The 22480-nt window shown below is 44.3% G+C and overlaps 3 protein-coding genes across 3 annotated transcripts in view; 1 reads left to right on the plus strand and 2 right to left on the minus strand.

Moving 5' to 3' along the window:
* The window catches only part of LOC146246361 (glycerophosphodiester phosphodiesterase domain-containing protein 5-like), an 11730-nt gene extending 2508 nt beyond the window's left edge, over positions 1-9222 (minus strand). Inside the window, exons 1-17 of the mRNA XM_084684250.1 lie at positions 9140-9222; positions 8932-9059; positions 7933-8176; positions 7301-7404; positions 6503-6596; positions 4901-4960; positions 4153-4251; positions 3961-4054; positions 3428-3573; positions 3033-3115; positions 2770-2920; positions 2191-2415; positions 1915-2072; positions 1448-1595; positions 1173-1255; positions 945-1024; positions 561-672 (exon numbers count right to left, since the gene is read on the minus strand). Coding sequence (XP_084540376.1) covers positions 572-672; positions 945-1024; positions 1173-1255; positions 1448-1595; positions 1915-2072; positions 2191-2415; positions 2770-2920; positions 3033-3115; positions 3428-3573; positions 3961-4054; positions 4153-4251; positions 4901-4960; positions 6503-6596; positions 7301-7404; positions 7933-8112 — 1806 coding nt within the window. The 5' untranslated portion in view covers positions 8113-8176; positions 8932-9059; positions 9140-9222 and the 3' untranslated portion in view covers positions 561-571. The remainder of the gene's footprint in view (positions 1-560; positions 673-944; positions 1025-1172; positions 1256-1447; positions 1596-1914; positions 2073-2190; positions 2416-2769; positions 2921-3032; positions 3116-3427; positions 3574-3960; positions 4055-4152; positions 4252-4900; positions 4961-6502; positions 6597-7300; positions 7405-7932; positions 8177-8931; positions 9060-9139) is intronic.
* Positions 9223-13945: 4723 nt separating this feature from the next.
* Positions 13946-17001, plus strand: LOC146246362 (aquaporin-11-like). The gene is made up of 3 exons (XM_084684265.1): positions 13946-14625; positions 15289-15405; positions 15982-17001. The coding sequence occupies exons 1-3, from the start codon at positions 14034-14036 to the stop codon at positions 16083-16085; spliced, it is 813 nt and encodes a 270-aa protein (XP_084540391.1). The 5' UTR covers positions 13946-14033; the 3' UTR covers positions 16086-17001.
* A 1311-nt stretch (positions 17002-18312) lies between these two features.
* LOC146246363 (methylosome subunit pICln-like) lies at positions 18313-22460 on the minus strand. Its single transcript, XM_084684268.1, has 6 exons — positions 22082-22460; positions 21774-21910; positions 21061-21189; positions 20829-20933; positions 20388-20561; positions 18313-18682 (listed from the first exon to the last, which is right to left on the minus strand). The coding sequence occupies exons 1-6, from the start codon at positions 22198-22200 to the stop codon at positions 18648-18650; spliced, it is 699 nt and encodes a 232-aa protein (XP_084540394.1). The 5' UTR covers positions 22201-22460; the 3' UTR covers positions 18313-18647.
* Between the last annotated feature and the right edge of the window lie 20 nt (positions 22461-22480).

Here is a 22480-nt window from a genome sequence, read left to right on the forward strand (position 1 = left end):
ACATTCAAACTGCTGAAACTAGGTAGAATGCCTCACACGCACACTGAAATGTTTGAAAAAGTTACACAATACTGATTACGCTATTACAATGCATTTAAATTAAGACTTTAAAAGCCATTAACAAACACAAACATTTGAAATTAGTCAAATTAAAAAGGGCACTTTTTCTTCCTTCACAACAGAAACCTTCTGCTACATTTTAAAAGACTAAATGATATCCAAGAAGTGCCACGTCGGCGAGGCAGTGAGAAGCTCAGAGAACCGCCCCTTAAAGTGTCATTTAGTTGCTCAAACCTGATTCTTACTATCCTGTATTGTATTTGCTTTGTGTTGCAAAAAATGTCCAGATCAAGGGTCTCCCACCCTGTTCCTGGAGAGCTACCTGCCTGTAGGTTTTTGCTTCAACCACATTCATTTGACCTGATTCAACACTAGTTACCTGATCGACCAGCTGATCAGAGTCAGGTGTGCTAGACTGGTGTTGGAGCGAAAACCTACAGATGGGTATATCCCCTGGTTTAGGTGCCAGGTTTCTTGTGTGTGGAGGGATAACATCTCACAGAGAGGGTTGTCAGTGTTCAGACACAGTTGCCAGGTTTGGGGCGGTGACCAAAGGGCTGCGAGCGTCTCCCAGGATGGTGACGCTGGAGATGGACCACACGTCACTCAGTTCTGCCCAGAGAACCAGAGGTTTATGGGTTAGCCACCACGTCATCTTACAAATCTGTACATGTATTGATAAGGTGTCAAACTAAATAAATGTCTCAACTGCCTCATATTTAACTGCCTTGGGGATTTCCTTTGGCATTAATGAAGCAAATCCAACCAAATTGGAGGGATAGTTATCGTTAAGCGGCAGAGAATTACACCTTAAATCCAGACGTTGCAAGCTAATGTCGCTTTGGAGAAAAGCGCGCTGTAAAATAAAGGCGTACATAGCTGACCTGTTGGGAACTTGCTGTAGGTGCCGCTGTCCAGGGTCGTGTCTCTGGCGGAGCAGAATGCCAGGCCCCGCTCTCTCCACCTGGCAGTAGCACAACAACAACAGTTACCTCCGCGTTAACCCCCACCCAGCATTTTATTTAAAAATAAAAAAAATACATTTTGTGTACAATTGTTAAATAAAGTGTTGTAATTTAGCTTCCTGACGAATCCCAGCCCCAGTGTCTCACCAGTGGAAGATGGAGATGAGGAAGATGAAGAGGAAGGAGACCAGATCTGTGAGGATCCACATTAAACTGTACTCATCAGGAGTCTGGGGGGAGGAGAGAGAGAGTAGGTAGAGAGAGAACAATTGATAGAGGGGAGGGATTAAGGAATAAAATGACAGCATATTGGCTAACCATATAACCCACCAAGCAAAGAATATCACACTTAAAAAGTACAAAACATAAATTTAAACTGCCAATGCGTTTGTGTAATCGTATAAAGATGACGGCGCTCTCACCATGAGGAAGAGGGGCCTATGCAGGGTGCGGAGCAGCTGAGGGGCGTTAGTGGTGACGGAGTGGGCTCCAGCACACCAGGCCAGGGAGTACAGCCAGGGCTGGCTGATCACATACAGGTTGGTGCTGATGTTCACCGCTGCATGCTCACTGTGGGGAGGGCAGGTTAGAGCACAAACAGCCCTGGAGACACACACACACACACACTACAGTACAGACTCACACACACACACATTTAGTCATTTAGCAGTCGCTCTTATCCAGTTACAGTAAGTACAGGGCCACTCCCCAGAGGCAGGTAGGGTGAAGTGCCTTGCCCAAGGACACAACGTCATTTGGCTCGGCCGGGAATTGAACTGGCGACCTTCAGATTACAAGCCCGATACCCTAACCACTCAGCCACCTGACTCCCATACTACAGACTCTCTCTCTCACACACACACACACACACACACACACACTCTCACACCTGATGAGCTGGGTGGACATGGAGCTGTAGTGGAGGTTGAGCTTGACGATGTGGTTGTGCTGCAGCTCCTCCAGGGGCAGCAGGCTGCCTGAGGTCTGCTGGAGGTCAGGGTCCTTCTCCTGGACTAGGGCTCGCTGGTCTGGAGGCAGCCACAACACCTGACACACACACACACATTCATAATGATCCTTTCGTATCTCACATCTCCTGGGTACCACTTACAGAAAATGCTACATGACTTGTTCCTGGGAAAACGCGTCCCACAGCGCCCCCTACCTGACTGGAGCGGATGGACGACTGGTTTTGGATGACGTCCAGGGTGCGTGAGATCCAGGTGTCCCTGTAGGGGTGGCCCCTGGGCGGCCTGTACAGGTCAAAGATCACCAGCTTGTTCCTCCGGGCAGCCAGGTCCAGGAAGGCCTTGAGGGTGCAGACCGACTGGTTCTGGGCCCACGCCCGGTCCTCAGCACGCAGAGATCTGGCTGTGCCGAATGGGTCACGCTACAGAGAGAGAGTGAGGGAGACAGAGAGCAAGAGAAAGAGCAACAACCAGAGAGATGTGGGTAGAGGAAGACAAAAACTGAAAAGCATTGACAGAGTCGATACATAATTAAGGTGGTAGCACACTGATGTAACACATATCAATAAGTTCTGTATCTAAAGTTTCATAATGGCGTCACCACACAACCCAGGACGTCAATGCTTTCCTTGACTCCCTCCTGTTATTTATTACAAAAACACAGAAAATGAGCTTGGCCAGCAGAAATCAATACCAGCTTCCTCTGAGCTTGGCTATATGACACTGCAGAGGGGAGAGCTGTCAAAATAAACGCAAAAAAAAAAACATTCTCTCACCGAGAAGAACCAGGAACCCGCGTTGAGCATCTCCAGCTCAGCCAAGGTAAACATGGCCGCCGGCGCGTCCGTCCTGTTGGGAAACACGTCCTGGACGTTGGTGGTCCTCTTCAGGGTCCGGTCGTGCATCAGGAACGGTACGCCGTCGTAGCTGTGGCAACAGGGGGTCACAAACGCCGGTCGGTTAGCGGTGTTTGCCAATGTTAGTGTTGTTAAGCGACCGGTGTTTGTCGTCGTTAGGAGGAGAGAGATGTTTGGCCGACCTGATAGTGACGTCGGTCTCCAGCCCTTGTCCCCCGGCTTCCAGCGCCTTCTCAAATGACATGAGGGTATTCTCTGGAGCAAGCTGTGCGTCAACACACACACAATTATCTAAGGATTAACAGTAATCTACCCTCGGGGTAGATAATCCCAAACAGAGAGATGGAAGTGCTAGGCAATTAGTGATGTGAACGAGCCACCTTCAGACCTGGGTCAGTCACCATTTCCAAATACTTGAACCGGCACTCGGTTCGAATCTCACTGCGATTCCAAGCCGAACGTCTCCGGGCTGACTCCCGAGAGGGGTCAGATGTGAACCGAATCAAATGCACCTCTCCACTCGTTGACATTCGTTCACATGGTTGTTTTGAGTGGCCCAGGTCTGGTTGATCCTCACCATAGGTGCTCCCCTGTGTCCGATGAGAGCTGGCGCTGGGCCCAGCCTGCCCTCCTCCTTGATGCAGGGGGAGTACAACCCCAGGGGCACCAGGTACAGCGCCCCCAGCACGGACACATACACCCCCACGATGAGCCCTCGTCCAACTGGAACACACAAGGCTTCACATCACACGCTCCCCGCTTCAACACACTGAAAGATACGACTACTACTAAGAATAATAATAACACTATAAATAGCTTTTATCATACGTCTCACACTACTTAAACCTTGTGTAATAATACTGATTAACTTATTCAATATTTATTTCATTAGTTTGTATCGTGCAGTCCAGAGCTACAAAGCATAATACTACTACTACTCCTAATAATAGTGCTACATGATGTTTCATGCTAAAAGCTTACAATGTACAGGAGGGGATTTGAATCTGCAACCTCTTGACCTTTAGGCACCAGCTTTGCCACTGGGGTGTATGTGGTGTGTGTCGTGTTTGCAGCGCAAATCAGTTTCCACTTTAGGTCACGCTTTCTCACCTTTCCTGTTCATGCGAAAGAAATGCAAGGCTATTGGCCAGGACAAGAGTGTCATCAGCAAGACTCCGCCCACATGCAAAAACGGCGCGGTCACCTTTTAAAACGACAAAAAAACACTATGAATTATTTGGTCTCTGACGGGAAAGGAAAAGGGAAAAGAAAAAGGAAGATGGAGAGAGAGAAAGGACTCGCCTGGAAAGACAGGAGAAGTGTGGTCCACTCTTTGCTCCATAGGTCTGAGAGGACGGCTGTTGCCACGATAGAAAAGGCCAAAGATACCAGGATACCGATCTGTAAACATGTACATTATATTTACATTTAGTCATTTAGCAGACGCTCTTATCCAGAGCGACTTTACAGCAAGTACAGGGACATTGCCCCCCGAGGCAAGTAGGGTGAAGTGCCTTGCCCAAGGACACAACGTCATATTGCACAGCCGGGAACCGAACCAGTAACCTTCTGATTAATCCCCAATCCCCTAACCTCTCAGCCTCCCAAACACCTGACAGTTACGCAGCCAACAGCAGTCAGAAAAAGAGACCCCCCCATAATATAAAATAATAAAACAGTCCAAGATAAACTATTATTCAGGAAACCAGTCAGCCATCTTGTCCAAAGCAACACAGAAGGGGCTGTTGTGTCTAATTCTGTAACGAACGACAGCGCACGACAGTAAGACATTAGTTGTGAGATGTGGGTGGAGGTGAAGGAAGTACACAGAGGTCAAATCAAATCTAAATGTATTTGTATAGCCCTTTCTACAAGCAATGTCACAGAGGGCTTCATATACACCCATAGAACTGCCCCTCAAGGAAGACAGGGAAAAACTCCCAAAAAATCTCACTGTAGGAGAAAAACTCACTCCTCATATTAACATCAGGTACAATGGGGACTGTTAACAGCTTCAGAGGACTGTAAGGATGTAGGGTGATGTGCTTACCTTGTGTCCCCAGTGGAGGTAGAGCTTTTGTCCCTCTGCAAGCAAACACACCGCCAACAGCTGCAGATTACACACACACACACTTGGTCAGATCACACACACACTTGGTCAGATCACACACACACACGGTCAGATCACACACACACACGGTCAGATCACACACACACACACACACGGTCAGATCACACACACACACGGTCAGATCACACACACACACAGGGACATTTAGGGTGCTTTCACACTTATTAGTCCGTTTGCTTGGTCCGAATCAGTGGATGAGTTGCTACTTTGTTGCATTTTTCATTAGGTCCGGTTAGTGTTCACACGGTCCTGTTTTAAGCGAACCAACGTTTGAAAAAAAACTGACATAAAAAAAAACTATGACACGCGGTCATACAGGTTGTTAATCTATTGGCCAGAAAATGTGTGAGGGAAAATCACTTCCTTGTCACAAACAACAATGGAGCAACAGCAGCGTATTGCGATCGCAATACTATCTTTAATTGTTATTTGGTGTTGCACGACCACGTTTTTTGGGTTGCTCGTTGGTCTTTTACTCAGGATTATATCCAGGTTATCAAACCATGGGAATGATATGTTTTCGTCTGACGAGCTACCACTTTTCCATAGAACATCACGCACTTTTAGCTGTCTAAGTTTGTAACTTTCAACCAACATTGGTCCACTGTGCAATATTGACGCTTTATTTCAGTACCTAGGCCTATATCACTAAATCATTTAAATACCTCGCTACTCTGTCTCCACAAGTATCTCTGCAATATGATCATCAGACCATATTTGCCGTTCCTTCACTTCATCATTGCCCCACGCTTTCCCTCAATAATTTCGCTGCTAATGAACCGCTGTCTCCGCCAAGTGTAAATTCCTTTTTCAACCCACAATGCACTACATTTTGGTTTGCTTCCTGGAATAGGTCAATATTAAGTCCAATTACGTTCACACCTAAAGCGAACCGAACCATGGTTCACTTGGAACCGGACCGAGTCCCATCTTTTTAGGGGGACCATGGTTCGGTTGTTTGGTCCGCACTAGAGTTCGAATGCGTGTTCTCACCTCTCCAAACGAACCGTACTTTCAGAGAAAACGGACCATGGTCCGATTGAAACGGACCAAACATGTCAGGTGTGAAAGCACCCTAACTCACAAAGGACCAAACAAAACATTCCTCCAACGGGAGAGAGAGGAGCGAATCAACTAATTTGTGATGACAAACAGCTGTTGCATACTAAAGGGCGCATGAGTAAGGGTGACATCTAGTGGACAAAACTGAGCACAACACCGAGGGACACTAAATCAATAAATTAATCTATCCAACCATCCATCGTAAAAGACCTTACTGATACACTGCCCCTTCTGGAAACTCCACTAAAACCTTCCGCTCTTTCTTCTGCTTTCACAGCAAAGACTATCTGGATCCTTCATCGTCAGTGGAGGATGCTGTGATGTTCACAGCTTGGGGCAGAAGACCCCAGTGGTTAGGGGAGGGGGACCCTGGGGAGTCATTGATTTATGTTGGATGTTTGTGTGCACCTCTGGACCCCCCCTTGGAGGGGCCCCGTGTTCCTAATCCCCTCTCCTTACCAGCAGCACGGCGACATAGGTGAAGAAGGCTGCAGCAATGACCAGTAACACCACAGACCAGGGAAACCAGAAGCCCAGGTTCCCAAAGTTAAACCTACAGAGAGGAGAGGGAGAGAAAGAGAGAGAGACAGAGAGAGGGAGAGAAAGAGAGAGAGAGAGAGAGAGAGAGAGAGAGAGAGAGAGAGAGAGAGAGAGAGAGAGAGAGAGAGAGAGAGAGAGAGGGAGGGAGGGAGGGAGGGAGGGAGGGAGGGAGGGAGGGAGGGAGGGAGGGAGGGAGGGAGGGAGGGAGGGAGGGAGGAAGGAAGGAAGGAAGGAAGGAAGGAAGGAAGGAAGGAAGGAAGGAAGGAAGGAAGGAAGGAAGGAAGGAAGGAAGGAAGGAAGGAAAAGTTGAGAGAGGGAGGGAATGAGTAAGTGAGTAAGGATGTGCATGAAGGACAGAGGGATGGAGAAGGAAAAAAAAGGAGACTGTGAAGGAAGCTCGGAGTAAAAACTGAGACTGCAGTCGTCAGACTAACTTGGAAGACGCTGAGGTAATTTTATGAAGGGAAGGACAGGATGATCTCAACAGAAACAGCACTGGATTTCAATGGGAACTGCCACTCCTACTGTGTGAACCACAGCCACAGAGGTTAAACACGAACTTGCGTCTGTGCCGAGAAATGGGGAGTGTGTGTGTGCTGTGTACAGTATGTGTGTGTGTGTGTGTATGTGTACAGTATATGTGTGTGTGTAAGTGTGTAAAGTGAGTGTATATACAGTATGTGTGTTTGTGTGTTTTGTGTCTGTGTGCAAACTTACCAGTCAAAATCATTGTAGTCATTCTGTGCTTCGCTCCAGAAATACAGAAACACCAGGGTGAATGAACAGGTCACCACGAGGAGGACTAAACTAGCACCCTCCAACTGCAGAGACGACAAACACAAACATAGCACGTAACTGGGAAGGCGTGGAGCCGGCGTTTACAAATCCAAAACATACAGAGCTGTGTTTTACCGCTCCTTGTAAAGGGAATGACCATTGAACTCTCAAGGAGAGAGAGGAATGCTAGAAAAACTGCTCATTTGATTGTTAAGCCTGGTTATGAAAGGCAACACACAAGCCTTTCTTTGTAGAGTTTTTTTGGTAGCCTTTGTCATGTTCATGATTGATGTGTTGAGATTTTGTGTGTGTTTCAAAGAGAGAGAAGCGTGTGTGTGTGTCTCTCTGTGGTTGGAATTATGTTAAGGGTTGGGGTTAGGAGTTAGGGACGGTTTATAGTATTCAAGTTAGGTTTTTGGGTTGAGGTTAGAGTTAAGGTTAGGAGTTATAAAAAAATGGATTTTGAATGGGACTGAATTCTAACTCCTCACAAGGATAGATGTACACAACATATGTGTGTGTGTGTATGTGTGTGTGTGTGTGTACGTGTGTGTATTGGCGTGACCTCTGACCTTGCTGCAGCAGCAATCTCCCGGCTGGACACGGGTCCTCTGGTAGCGTCTCCATTGGCAACCATACAGGCCAGCCAGACAGGACACCAGGGGCTGGTGCTCGTAGCGCTGAAGCAACTTCTGACGAACCACTCGCAACCTGCCCAGTTTCAGCTTAGACAGCGTGGTAGGAGAGGCCATGGCTCACACACACACCTTAAACATACAGCAACATAACCCCAAGAGCCTCCAGAACAGGCAGAGACTGGGGATGAGAGAAGGTTTTTGGGGGGTGGGGACAGAGAGAGAGAGAGAGAGAGAGAGAGAGAGAGAGAGAGAGAGAGAGAGAGAGAGAGAGAGAGAGAGAGAGAGAGAGAGAGACAGACAGACAATCTGGGATGAAAAACTCTCTGATGGCGAAATGTATTGTGTCATCACACTGATGTGTAAACACGTGTTTAAGGGTGTGTAAACATCAGTCAGTGATGAGTGAAAGCCCCCCCCCCCCCCTCCCCCACAAGTAAACACTGATTCATCCAAGTACTTTATCTTTTAAATATGACGGTTCGCTTTGGAAAAAAAGCTGATTATTTCTTCACATTAGCAAAATACTACCATGTTAGTAATTTTTATGCTGTCTTTTTTCGGCAGGGAAAACATTATTAAGCACTGTTTTTTGTACATTATGTAGATTGGTATAAAGCCAGGGACTTGTGGTTAAGGCTACAACAGACAAGTTGTGAACTTCATCCAGGAAACATAATTGATCCTTTAGTCTCGACATTACATCAGTCTTCCTGCAGTTTGAGTTGATCAGAAATGCTGAAATAACCATCCAGGAATATTCAAAGAGAATGACAGGTACCAGTAGGCTATAGAGCCAAGCTTTGCGCGAGATGCTTTTCATAATCCGCGAGCACACTGACTGACCGCAGGGTATCAAATGGGCTTGTTCAATGAATCGAAGAGAACGACGAATTCTTTACCGGTTTTAGTGTAAATAGGCTAAGCTATAATTACCTTAGCGAGCAGGTCTCTGCCGTTACCGCGGAAGCCGCAGTGCGTACAGATCTTTACGGTGAACGATCTCTACGCAACTCGTGCAGATAGTCCTGACAGAAAGTCTGTTGACGTCGACCGACCGACACCTGTTGCCAATGGAGACTCGGATATTTAATCTACAGTTTATGTATTTTAAATTAATATTCCCCGTTCAATCTCCGATTACCTGAGTTAAAGTTCAATGGTCGAATACCGATGTGAGTAGTTTGCTGTGTACAGTTCGTGTACAGCTGCAGCCCCATCGGTTCGGAGGAATTAGTAACAATCATTGTTAGGGAGTGCATGCTCTCAAACCCCTGCGGAGGCGGGGGATCGGAAGTTTTTACTATCAAGCCATTTGGTCTTACGTAAAGGGATAGGCTCGTAGTTGCTGTAATGTCTTTTAGATTAACTGTGGCATAACCAACGTTTTAAAATGAAGGACCCAATTACGCTGGTCATGATTGTGAGAAGCTCTGCCGCGTTCACGTCAGTTAAAAGGCGTCTTTGTCCCAATGTCCCATACTGTGTGCACTGAAGGTAAATAACCTACTTTTTTTTGCGCACAAAGGGGACCTACGTTTTCTTAAGCATGATATGAATATTGGGAAGTGTATTTCGGCTATATTACATATAGGCACATATCAGTCTAAGAAACTCATCAGCCCCTGTTGACAACTTTGAGCTCAACTCCATATGGATATTCTGAGGAGATTCTGAGGAGAAATAAACTCAGTGATCCCAAAGGGAGCGAAACCAACACACGAGCCGGGGTTGTTATCCCGAGATCTCACGGTATTATATGATCCGGTGTTGTGCGATCAGATGCACAGCTTTCATAAGGGGGTGCCTCTCGTATTGATCAGGCCTCTCCGTCCGCACTCTAATGTCTGTTATGTACTCTAATGTCTGTTCATCAAATGATTCTCACTGTACACCGAGGGGACTAGCATGAGTAACCTGAGTAAATTTCGTGCATGTAACACTTTCCTAGTCAGTGTTAGCAGGGGGAGAGTTGCGTTTACATCAAATGGAAAACAAGGCCTGCCATGAGAAATGCTCTCCCCCTGCATACGTTTCTTCCATTCTTCTACCTCAGCATTATGTACATTTAAAAGCATACATTTAATAACAATACATGTGTATGTATAGGGTGGACAGCTCTGAAAACAGAATAGTCCATGGTAGGTGGGGGATTATTATGTTTTATTTTTTTCATTTATTTCATTAGAACAATAAGAGTAATATTTCCGAAATTCAAAAATGATTTTATGTTGAGAACATTTCTTCTGATGTCGATACATAGAGGTTTAAGTACTTGTCTTTTGTAAGTTGTAGGCATGTGAACCTTTGGTCAGTTCAGGACAGCTGATATTCTGGATAAGAAGACTGTTGTTTTCGACCTGTCTGAGTAACCCACCCTACGCGCAGGCTAACTGCATTAAAATCGCGTGCCTTTGAACCCATACATTAGTAATAAGAGCAATGTGAAATACTTTGATCCTTTGTTGTAAACAGATGCTGGTGGACTTAAATTATGGACACTAATTAACAAATTATAAATGGAGATCATATGCAAACAATGTAGCCTGGATGAAAGAGGGTTTAAAGCTTTCTTTGAGCGGGTGGCAACGTGGACAATGGATAGTCCTGATTGGCCGACGAACTCTTACAAAACAGGCCCGCCGTACGAGGAACAAGGAACATGTCTCCTGTCCTGTCCCTTGCTGTTGGTTGTTCAGGGTCGAACAGCAGTGAATTCACATTAGGTTAGCTTGTAGGGCGTTTTGCCCCCAAATGTTATCTAAATATTTAATCTTCAACAGTACACACCAAAAGTATTTATCACAGGTGACCTTCCTTGTGTTTTTTTGTTGTGTACAAATCCTGTTGGAAATGATTGAATACTGACAGGATCATGAACTAGAAAAGGATGCTGTCTTAAAAACATTTGATAACAGTTTAACAGTACACAGCACTGCAGCCAAAACAAATAACAAAAACATAATTGTTTAGACACTGATAAGTATGTGCTTACAAAGTACTAGTACATTCCAAATTAACTATTTGTACGCAGCTTTGGTTTAAAGCATCCAATTTAAATGAAGACAATGTCAAATGTTTACAAAACACTGATGTTATTCCAACCTTTCTCCCTCGATGTACTCACTGTGTATCAGGTGAAGGCTTGTGAAAGGTTAGTATTGTAGCACTAAAAAGCTACTGTTTAAGGCCAAAGCTCATTAACAGTGAGTCATGAGGTCCTATTGACAAACTCCACAGTAAAAGCTCTTACATAAGCAGATCTGGTTTACGATACAGAAATATATTATTTTTAAGAGTGGAGATTAAATGCAGGTTGGTGTGTGTGGGTGTGTGTGTGAGTGTGTGTGTAACGGGGGTGTAACAGACGGGATCTTGCTCCATCCTAAAGGCTTTATGGACCATTTGTTCATCCCTGCCTGGTCTCGAACGCACCACCTCTGACTGCCAAGCGCAACCACTACCAGCTACGCCAAAGAAAAGATAGCTATTCATTGACACGGGTAACCCATTACGTACCTGAGGAGTGAGTTTCAACGATTCGGTTACATATACACAGGCCTGTCTGTACGCATGTTTGCACATGAACTCCATTTAGAATGAGTCAGTTGTTAATGTTGAGCCCAACAGTAAGTGGGAATGTGTGTACATACATTCTAGCCCTGTTTAGTTTCATTAGCCCCCCCCCAAAAAAATAAAAATAAAAAATATTTTTTTTAATCTACATTTGTTAATTTCTCTTTCTAAAACCCACTAGAGTACACTATTAAAAGGATATTTTCAAAAATGTCTTCTTGGGGAACATGCCCCCAGACCCCCCTAGTTTTGGTGGTTTACAGGAAAAATAATAGGTTTTATCCAGGGGCTTAGCCCCCCCAAATGTGGGAACCTAGATTCGCCCCTGGTACATACAGTACCAGTCAAAAGTTTGGACACATTTTCCCAAACCTTTGACTGGTACTGTACATGTCTTTCCTACGGGCAGGAACACCGCCAGGAATTTCGAGCCCCATGGAAAAAAAAATGAGAAAAAGGTTTATTATTTCTATTCGTTTTTCAATTTTGGGGTTGTCTGCCTATGGCGTCTGCTGCACCACGGTCCTGGCAGATGAAGGGGTTTCACGTCGAGGGTGAGATATCAAGTTCTTGTTCCCGGCAGGAAGTCCAAACAACTCTGTCAGAGACCGACCACGGCAGCGCTTAGTAACGGACGAAGGGGCTTTCTTCTCATGCCAATTAGGCCATCACGAGGAACGAGGTTCACAAACAATTGGCCCAAGAGCACAAAGAGTTGAGGGAAGGACAATGACGGTTATTTTTCATTCGCTCCATAATTACACAAAACATCTCCGCGTGAGAGAGGACTGAAGGGACAAACATTCAGCAAACATTTTAATTCAAAGCGATTGAAATGAAGCGCAACGAATGTAAACGCATAAGCACACAGGTCAAGAAAGGGAGAATCAAGCATAGTTTAAGGATGGAGATGAGGTGAGTCCGTTTACACAGCGGAATTGGGCTTTATCTGATTTCCATAATAATATTTTGTTTCATTGGCTGCCAGGTCAACAGTATCAGCTGGGGTTGCCCACAGATTTGCCTGAATGATTTGCCTAACCCTGAGAGTGATAGGAAGAAGACACAAATCATCCCTTCTCGTCTGTCCTATATATTATTTATGTGCAGAATTTGTTTATTTTTTGGTTTACTTTTACATCAGCGCAATGGTACAGAATAATATTTGGATAGGAGAACATAGATATTCAAAGACTGACCAATGTATTCAAATTTGGGGTATTTCTGACCAGGAAAGTCCCACATTCATGAAACTTACTCTGGTTACTCATACTAGTCCCCTCAATATACAGTCAAATAATTTGATGTTGGGATATTGTAAACTTTTCCTCTAAAATATTTTTTTCAACCTTTCTAAACTTTATTTGAAACTTTTTTCTAAAATAATATATTTTATAATTATATAATTATAATATATTTTTGAAAACTTTTGAGAAACCTTTTTCCTAAAATATATGTTCAACTTTTCAAAACTTTTTTTTTTTTTAAACTTTTGTGGGAAAACATTTACAGAACGGAACTGTTGTATGCTGGAATATACAGAACAGATATCACGTGGTGGTGGGGGGGGGGGGGGGGGCATTTCAGAAATGAAGCTACAGCAGAACGTCTTCCCACTCGGTCAAATGCCAGAACCCTGCTTTAAAAAAAAATATATATATAGATCTGTGTGTCATCCAGTATTTATAAAAGTTTGTAGTTTAAAGACATTTTGCTTCTGAAATGCTTTCCTACTGAACTGACTTGACTGATGTCATGTTTATAGAAGCACTTCCTTGTTTGGACAGGAGAGGTCAGCCTTGTTCAAGTAAAAAATAAAGAATAAATCACTACGTAATGATCAAAATATCATGTACATACTATTTCTTACACCCGCTGATCAGGTGATCAAGGCATGTAGTCATAGTATTGTGTACATTTCCAACTGGGTGTTGTAAGTATGTGTAAATGATTTAGCCTCTAATTGAATACTATAATTAGAAGTAACTTGGACTGACCTGGGCTATACTGACCAATTATCACACTCAAGGATGTATTAATTACTTGTTATATTAATAATTGTGAGTGTTGGAAGATGCCTTCTGGCATAAAATAATCGGAATAAATCTTATATAACTTCTCTAACAACCCTTTCAATTTAAACCTTTCATCGATAATTAAAGTTGCAGTAGCAACCGATATCCAAATCTTAGAGTAAATTGATTATAATCTTTCTTGTATCGAAGCCAAGACAACTCAAGTAATCATAGCATTTAACGTGTATATTGCGCCCTCTAGTGTCTCAACATAAAAAGTTCTGAAACGTGGTTGTCGCTGATCCATCGACTTCCTGGTACTGACAACTACCACTAGGCTCGCGCGCGGGACGCCGGTGGACTTTGATGCATGCTGTAGGATACTAATAGCGGCGTTGGACAGACCCACAACTCAATTATTGACGGGTCTACGAGGCTTCTGCGATAATGGCAGACTTGGGAATATCATTAGTGCTTTTAGCAGCAATAGTGTGTCTCTGTGAAGCAAGCCGCCGCACCACTGCGCAACTTTTTGGGAACAAATACGGCCTTTACATAACAGAGATAATCTCTACGTTTCAACTGTGTGCTTGCACACAGGAGCTCAAACTGCTGGGCGAAGCGGGTCAAATCGAACCGTACATTGGTTTGACCATAACTTACGTAATCACGGTAGTTCACATAACAACTTTTCAAGGAGCGCTCTGCAACCCCTATGGTGCTTTTGAGCGCGTTTACCGCAGAGAAGTCACCTATGCGAGCGCAGTGTGTTTGATAGCATGCCAAATCATCGCGGCGATAGCGGCGCAGTTTTTGGCTCCCTACGTCTGGACGTTGGGACTGTCCGATCTACACGTCAGTCATGGAAGATTCGGATTTAAATGTTTCAGCCCCCTCGGTGGCACCTTGATAGAGGCAGCGGCTGTGGAGCTCGCCTGCACCTTTTCCGTCCAAGCCGCAGTCATACACATTCATAAAGTGGAGGAGAAACTCCAGGTCCATGCCATTGCAGCCATCATCACATCGCTGGTTTATGCAGGTTTGTTCCCCTACATTAGTATAAGAAGAATGTAATACCCCAAATGATATAAAACGCTTAAATTCAAGCAGATTATATGTTATTTCAGTCAGTTAACAACTGAAGGGAATGTGTTGATGCGTTACTAAAGAGAAAACTGAGGGCTGATTGTTCGCGCACTGATAAGGAGACAGGTAGCTGAGCGGTTAGGGAATCAAGCTAGTAATCAGAAGGTTGCCGGTTCGATTCCTGGCACTCTACTTGCCTTGGGGGGATTGTCCCTGTACTTACTGTAAGTCGCTCTGTATAAGAGCGTCTGTTAACCCTTGTGCCTTCGGGTCATGACCAAAAGGTTCACAATGAACCATCGTTGTGTTTACCCAATTTTACCCTATACAAAAGCAAATAAAAATAATTTCCTTTTCACCTTCGCAATGTGGGGGGTCTGAGACAGCCCAACGATTAAAAGAAAATGCTTCATTTTGTTTTTGTATGCGGTAAAGTTGTTGCAAACAACGGTGGGTCACAATGACTGATGGGTCAGAATGACCCGAGGAGAACACAAGGGTTAAATGACTAAAAATGTAAATGTAAAATGGATTTGATCAGAGGACCATCGGTACAAAGTTGTTTTGGTGCGTGAGCTGTCACACCATCCATCCCAGCCCTGTTGTCCGTTCACAGGTGGTAGTATTTCAGGAGCTGTGTTCAACCCAGTCCTGGCCTTATCCATCCAGTTTCCTTGCAGTGGACACACCTTCCTGGAGTATTGCTTTGTCTACTGGCTGGGTCCATTGTTGGGTAAGACAGACGGAATGGATGCCATTTGCCCCCCCCCCCCCCCCCCTATATCCAGTTATCTTATATTAATATTGATAACATGATATTACAGGATCACGATGACTCATGCTTAGAGATTTGTTGCTCTTGTTGGTTAGTGGTAACTGATTTAAATTGTTGTACTTGCTGTGAAATATCTATATTTTTTACTGTTACTTGCTTTTCTACAGGTACACTTGCACTTATAGCGATTCATGTTGTTTAATTGTAACTTGTTTATTTACATGCTCTTATGGTTCTTCCCTTTGGCACTTATTTTGGTTGTTCACAATATGTCTGTGTTTCGGCTACCCACAATGTTTTTGGGGCTATCTTGTTATTATCAGTGACCTTTGCACTATCCAAAGCTCAAAGTTGCTTTGGATAAAAGTGTCTGCTAAATGAATAAACGTAAATGTATTTCAAGTCTAGTGGTGTGGCACACAGGTAACCTGATACATCAAATGTGTTATGTTCACCACGGGTTCAGTTATTTTGATACATGCTATAGTGGAAAGTATGAAATTCTCTCTCTCTGTCTCTCCCTCTGTGCATCAGGTATGACAAGCTGCATCCTACTATTTGAGAAAATTGTTCCTTTCCTTTCCGGTAAGAGCACTGTTGGACTGGAGTTCCCTGTTGCCCAGAAGAAGAATCAGTAACACTCACGTCAGATGTTAATGAGAAAACATAACGTGTTTTCACTTCGTTGTAAAGGGTTGGGTAAGAAGGTATAATGAGTACATAAATGATAAAAACATAATACGAGGCGTTATTTCATGAGAAAAGCCCATACTGCCTGGTGAACTAGAACAGTTCAATGAAGTATATGTACATACAGTTATCCCATCATGCATTACCATGCAATAATAACTGGACGCTGCTTTAAAATGGGACCCAGCTGGAGTGAGGGAGCATACTCAACATGAACAGAGGTCCAGCCAGCTTCTGACCTCTGACCTCCCTCGACTCACACAGATCACATACATGGCTAACTCGAATAAGAAAACTACTACTGTAATCCTGTTTTGTTTTTGTCAACACGAAGCACAATTTAAAAGCTTGTATTTGTCAAGCTAGGTTTGACAATTTTGTGTGCTATGAAATGGTTGTGTCAGCCGTTGGTTTGCCTGTAGTGATCAAGGAGGTCTAACTGGAGGTTGATGCATTGCATGGATACTAGGAATGTTCAAATTGTTCCTGTGTCCAAGCGCACAAGGTTTAAAGGGTGATAAAACAGAAAGACGTTTGATTAACTGTGCCTTAAAGGTTAGCTTCTCGTCCTGACAAAGAGCCCAGTCTGGACGAAGCGTTATAGTTACCTCACTGGAGTACAAATGAATCCTTTTGTCTTTTATATATAGAACCGATTTAGTTTAGTGTTTTGAACAATTTAAAAGTAATATGGTCTTTCAAATGTGAAGGTCTTGTAGAAAAAATATTTATAGATCATGTTGCTTATGTTTGCCTGGGACGAAATGTGTTTTACTTAAACAAATTTTAATAAAAATGATATGCATTCCACTAAAGTAACCTTTGATCAATTCATCTTATGTTCCGGGTGATTGATGTTTCTGTTGAAATGTACAATTTTGCAATTTATATAGTATGAAAAAAAAAAAAAAAAAAAAAGTATGTTTCAAAGTGAAAGACGCCATGCATGACTAGATTTAGCTGACGGTGATTATATTTGTGGCTTTACCTCCGTCAGATAACCGTACTGCTTGAGGGCCTGTAATCAGTTTGAGACTTCAGGGAAACGTTACAGGGTGGAGTACATCTGGGTCAATGATGAAATCTCCATAAACGACCACTCAGAACTTAGTAAATAATGGACTTCTGTTCTGTAGATAAAAACATACAAACAACTTTGGAAACTGCTTGTTTGTTCAAGCTCAGGGTCATGAGGTCATGTTCTGCAAGATTTTGTTTTCGCTTAGTAACTTTTCAGTTCCCAAATACTTTCCTCAAAGAGGAATGCATCCCTTTTATAGGGAGGAGCAATACAATTACATTTAAGCATCCAGTCTTTTACTAGTTTAATAACGTACAATATTAGTTAACTCTTTAGGAAATATCACTGGGCATGTGCAATATCGTTATCGCCATCATGTGCCGTATAATTGATCGACCTTTTACTAGCATTTACTCCCTTGTCATCAACCACACTAGTATATTACCATGTTGTCTTTTACCCTTGTTTTTTTATTTTGTAATTTTTGAGCAATGTTGTAACCTTGGAGCAAAATCTGGCTCAACAACGTCCTTCAGTATGAATACATTTGTATCTGATGTTGAGGTCTCGTGCGAGAGAACGCTGTACTTTCTCCCTGCGAGGGGAGGGGGGGGGGGGATGATGGAAGGAATGAGTAAAAGAGAGAGACTGTTAGGAGTCTGGAACTGTCAGCATGTGTCAGCACAGATCCTCTCTTCCCTAAATCATTCTTCTCTGTGGCAGTGGGACCCGACCCCCTGCCGGACACGCACAAAGCAGCCTCTTTCTTAAAACAATACGGTGGGGGGGGTGGGGGGGTAGAGAACTGGGCACCGGTCTGCCCGGAAGAGAAACGAAGCCCATAGATGGCCCACAATAGCACTTGAAAAGGGTTGGCAGTTGGAATTCAAATAAATCCTGTGGGCATTCAGTGTTGATGCGGGCTCATGCATGCATGCAAACACCCTCTCTGGGAATGACATCACTTCCAGGGTTATGCTCGTCCTCCGAACTAGCATGCGTCTACGAGTGAGTCTTAAGAGTGATGGTTTGTGGCGTCTGGATGAGAGTGTTTGATGAATCGTTTTACTTTGAATTTATGGCATTGATGATCATCACAAGACCAGAGGGGTCTGTCCATCCTCAACGTACACATGGGACTATGAAAACAAACGTGCCGATGAGTCATTTATTTCGTTTCCTTCATACAAAATCACTACTATTCATTATGACAAATACACAACAGTCCACAAAAGTGAAGAAAATCTGGTCCTCAAGTCAGGTTACAAATGTGAACATACACAAAACAATAACACAATTGCTGCTTTTTATGTTGTTAGTTCTTCCAGTAGCAACTTCAGCACCTTCCAGTAGCAACTTTGCCATGTATATGCAGAAAGGCCAGAGCCTTCACTTGGCTGGTATTTGTTACACAATCTGACCTTAAAACTCCTCCAGCCCACCTCCTGCCTCCTCTCAACTCCCCCTACTCCTCCACTTCGCAAGACCTTTATTCCGGTGCACACAGTGGCCTTTCTGTTCCTTCTGAAACACAAAGATCAGATTTCACACAGAGGATTATCAGATGGACCCCGGAGCACACTGACATCATGGCCAACTCAGCATAAACCAACAATGGCCGTGCAACAATCTGAAATGTCCGCTTTAAAATGCAGGTGATGAGCACGGCAGAACAGGGAAAGAAATGACACCGTGGTAAAACTTTTCACTGATCAACATGCAGTTTGGTTGGCAACTGACTCTGGTTCTACACAATTACTACCAGAAAGGTCACCTATAATCCAGTTTGGTCATTCAAGCACAGGTCTATCAAAACCAGGTTTTATAGCATCCAACATGTGTTGGTTGGCCCAGAACATGATTGGTCGGTTAGCCACAACCACAGGCAGTAAAACCTTCCCAATCTACACACTTATTTGAACCCACTGGAGAGGCAGTTACAAACGCTCATTGGCGTCCTCAAACTGCCTCGTGACCCCAACTGCCCAGAAGTGCCTTCAAGTTGAACAGGGGGAGGGAGTACCGGGGGCAGAGGTGCAACGAAGCTACCGTCTACGTTAACGGGAGTTGTGGGGACTGACCAAGGGTCGACAGATGGGGACGACACAAATTTGAGATTTTAGAAAAGAAAAGTTACAAATGTGCAAAATCCTGTTAGAGTACGAGACTTCCACGGTTTCATCAAATAAGAAAACTGGGGTGCCTGTGCCACCTAGTAGTCCTGTCCTATAAATAGAGATGCACTGCAGCAAATCTTCTTCAAACTCTTCTTCGACACATGGGGAGGTGATAAACCATGTATACATTACAGAGCATGTACTGTTAGCATGCTGCCGACCCTCCTCAAATAGAAAGGAATTCCTGAGCACATATTGGTACGTACATGTCAACACAGCTGTGGTCACGTGACTGGGCTGTGGGTTCTCTATATGAGTTTCTCTTAGGCCATCTGCTGGTAGAACGCCAGGCAATCTGCACCCAAATCTGGTTCGGGGATTACTAATCCAAGGCCCTGGGATTTGCCTCAAATTGTGGGGATGATGTTGCGCACGAGCTCAAACCAAAACACTTGACCACTCACTGGAAACACTGCTACAGTAAGCTTTTTTCAGACCCCACCTTGACGAGAATTCACTTCAGATGTGTACGACGACCATGTTCTGTTATCCAACACGGCATTTGTAATTTCACGGTACACCGCCTTACCCACAGTGTGGGAGCTGGTGTGTAGCAGATCTAAGATGTTTGTTTGTAGTTTTTTAGGACAGGCTTAGCTCAGTGGTTGAGCAGTCGACCGCACACCAAACTTGCAGGTCCCCCCCCCTCCCCTGTGAATCGCTCTGGATGAGACCGTCTGATAAATCAATCGTTATTTTTGTCAAGTCAAGTCGTGTGTGGCGCTACATTCTTTAACCGCGGAGCTGACCAGAAAGGGGCACAGTGTTAGAGAGCAACGAGAACTCTGTAACTCGGCAATGTCTGTAGTTCATGTTGATGCTGAGAATTGAGTCAGAATTGGCCAGAAAAACATGCTAGCTTTTCCTACCGCAAAACGCGAACGGATGCAGTAGATTATCTTTGTATTTTTGGCATACTGCATTTGACAAACTGCATCGCCGTATTGGAAAATGTGGAAATGCGTATCGCGATATACGCTTTCTGGCGTACTATGTAGTTATACAAGGCCTGTGGATATTGTGGACAAACACAATATATTTATTTAATCTACCTTTGCAGGGGAGGGAGTCCTTGGTGTCGACCCCAGCCATGCAGCGACGTGGCTGGGGTGCAGACTGGGCCAGCATCCCCTCCAGACGCTCCAGGGTGGCCTGGCCCTCCAGGGTGAGATGGGACAAGCCCTCCTCGAAGTTGTAGAACGTGGGGGGGTCGATCTGTTCGCTCTCTGTGGGGCAGGATGTGGAATGGAGATTAGCTTCCTGTGGCGGAAGGCATGGCACAGATTTATCAACGGGTTTCGGGCGATTGAGATCTGAAAGAACGCGTGCGTGGTTGTTCGGTCCTTTGAAGGGTGAACCTAGGAACTTCACAATGAACATTCTTAAGTGTCAGCCAACACAAAGAGAATTTGTGTAACTGGTTGTGTAATTGGTTGTCTAAAGGGGTTGAGATTTAGTCACAGGTTGTTTCTTCACAGTTCACACAAACTCACCAGCCTCTTCCACGTCATACTCGTCTCCCTCCAGGTCCGAGTCGGACTCGTCAGGGTCGGGGTGCAGGGCTTGGCAATCCGTCAGAGCAGTAAACATGGCCTCCACTGAGGGAGGAATGGAGGGACATGGAGATAAAATCGATCTCAGACTGCCGGCAAACTACAAACTCTGGTTTTATAATGGCGCTAAAGAGCGTGATTTTGTTTGTTAGGGTGCGTTTAAAGCACTTACGGGAAGCCTTGTCACTGGGAACAAAGCGGATTTCTGTGACTTGACTTGTGGAATCGTCATCGCAGTCTTCGTCGCTGCTCTCACTCTGATCATCCGCGTCTTCTATTATGTTTTCTTTTTCTCCATTAGCTGGAAGGACATACGCACATACAACAAAGCAGAGCCGTCAACGCATGAACAGGCCTGTTTCCCTGCAGGTAGCGCACAAAAATGCGCAAAATGTCCTGGCAGCAACATTAAAGTTTTTTTTATTTTTAAGCCATCACATTTTATGGCTATGATTCAAAACCACTTAAATTTAGAGTAAAAAGTGCGTCTGTGACTTCCCAATGACCTACAACTCCAAAAACCCTGTCCATGCAGTAATTCAAAGAGGGTTCTGGTCTAAACAAGCTCGAGGGAGCATCGAGTGTTCTAATCCTGGCTTTCCCAGGCTGGCAGCGAGCCCATACGCAATAGCACAATGCACACTGTGGGCAAAACAGGACAGTCAGCAACATTGGAAAGTCACAACTACACCCTGGTTTCCCAACATTTGCTGTTGGCATCTTACTTCTAACTCACCGAATGTGGGATGTGGCCTGAGAACTCACACTGTTCATCAGGGAAAAAACAATATCTAGCGTAATTATTATGCAATTTTGGTTTTGTGAGAATCTATCCGTAATCATTCATTGGTGTAGTAACAGTAAAACTCGTTTAGGAAACCTTACCTTTGAGTTTAGAATTGACCATTACATACAGGTGCTCCTTCGGGTAAGAAGTGAGGTCGCGTGAGATCGCGTGGAGGCTGATTGACTGGTAATCCAGACAGAAACCCATCCCGGATACATTGAACCACGACACGCGCCTGTGTTCCACCAAATGCTCATTAACCAAACACACACCGTTTTAAGCACGTGTAACAACTTATACATTGTGCGTTTTGGGGTAAGGAAATAAAAATGAGCATGCCACGTAATCACACATGCGATATTAAAATGATGGCATGACATGAGTGTGAATAACGGAGTTAACTCACGTTTCTGCGATTAACAGAGTCCCCGGTCCGAGCCCCTCACTGTTCCAGACAGCCGTGATATCGGCTTGTTGGAGGTGTATGCCTTCACTTGGAGGACACACGGAGGTCAGCAACACCATCGTGTAGATAAGTGAGAAAAAAACGCCAGAAATGAAGAGATGCCAAGTGGTTAGAAAGGATTTTCCGCAAGTCTAACAAAATGTTCTGAACTATCATGCGCCGTCGAGCATTTTGAAGCGATCGAATTTCAGCTAGTTGTGATGAGTTCACAATTTTGTCTCTTTTTTTTGTAACTTCTGCAGATAACGGCTTTTACTCGCTTGTGTAAGCTCCGTTCTAAACCAAACTGAGTACCGAACTGTGAAGACAGTTTCTGTAGTTGGAGGAACGTAGGCTAAT

This window comes from Hypomesus nipponensis, chromosome 20 (genome assembly GCF_054491055.1).
Source record: "Hypomesus nipponensis isolate SF chromosome 20, ASM5449105v1, whole genome shotgun sequence".
In the NCBI taxonomy this organism is placed as follows: domain Eukaryota; kingdom Metazoa; phylum Chordata; class Actinopteri; order Osmeriformes; family Osmeridae; genus Hypomesus; species Hypomesus nipponensis.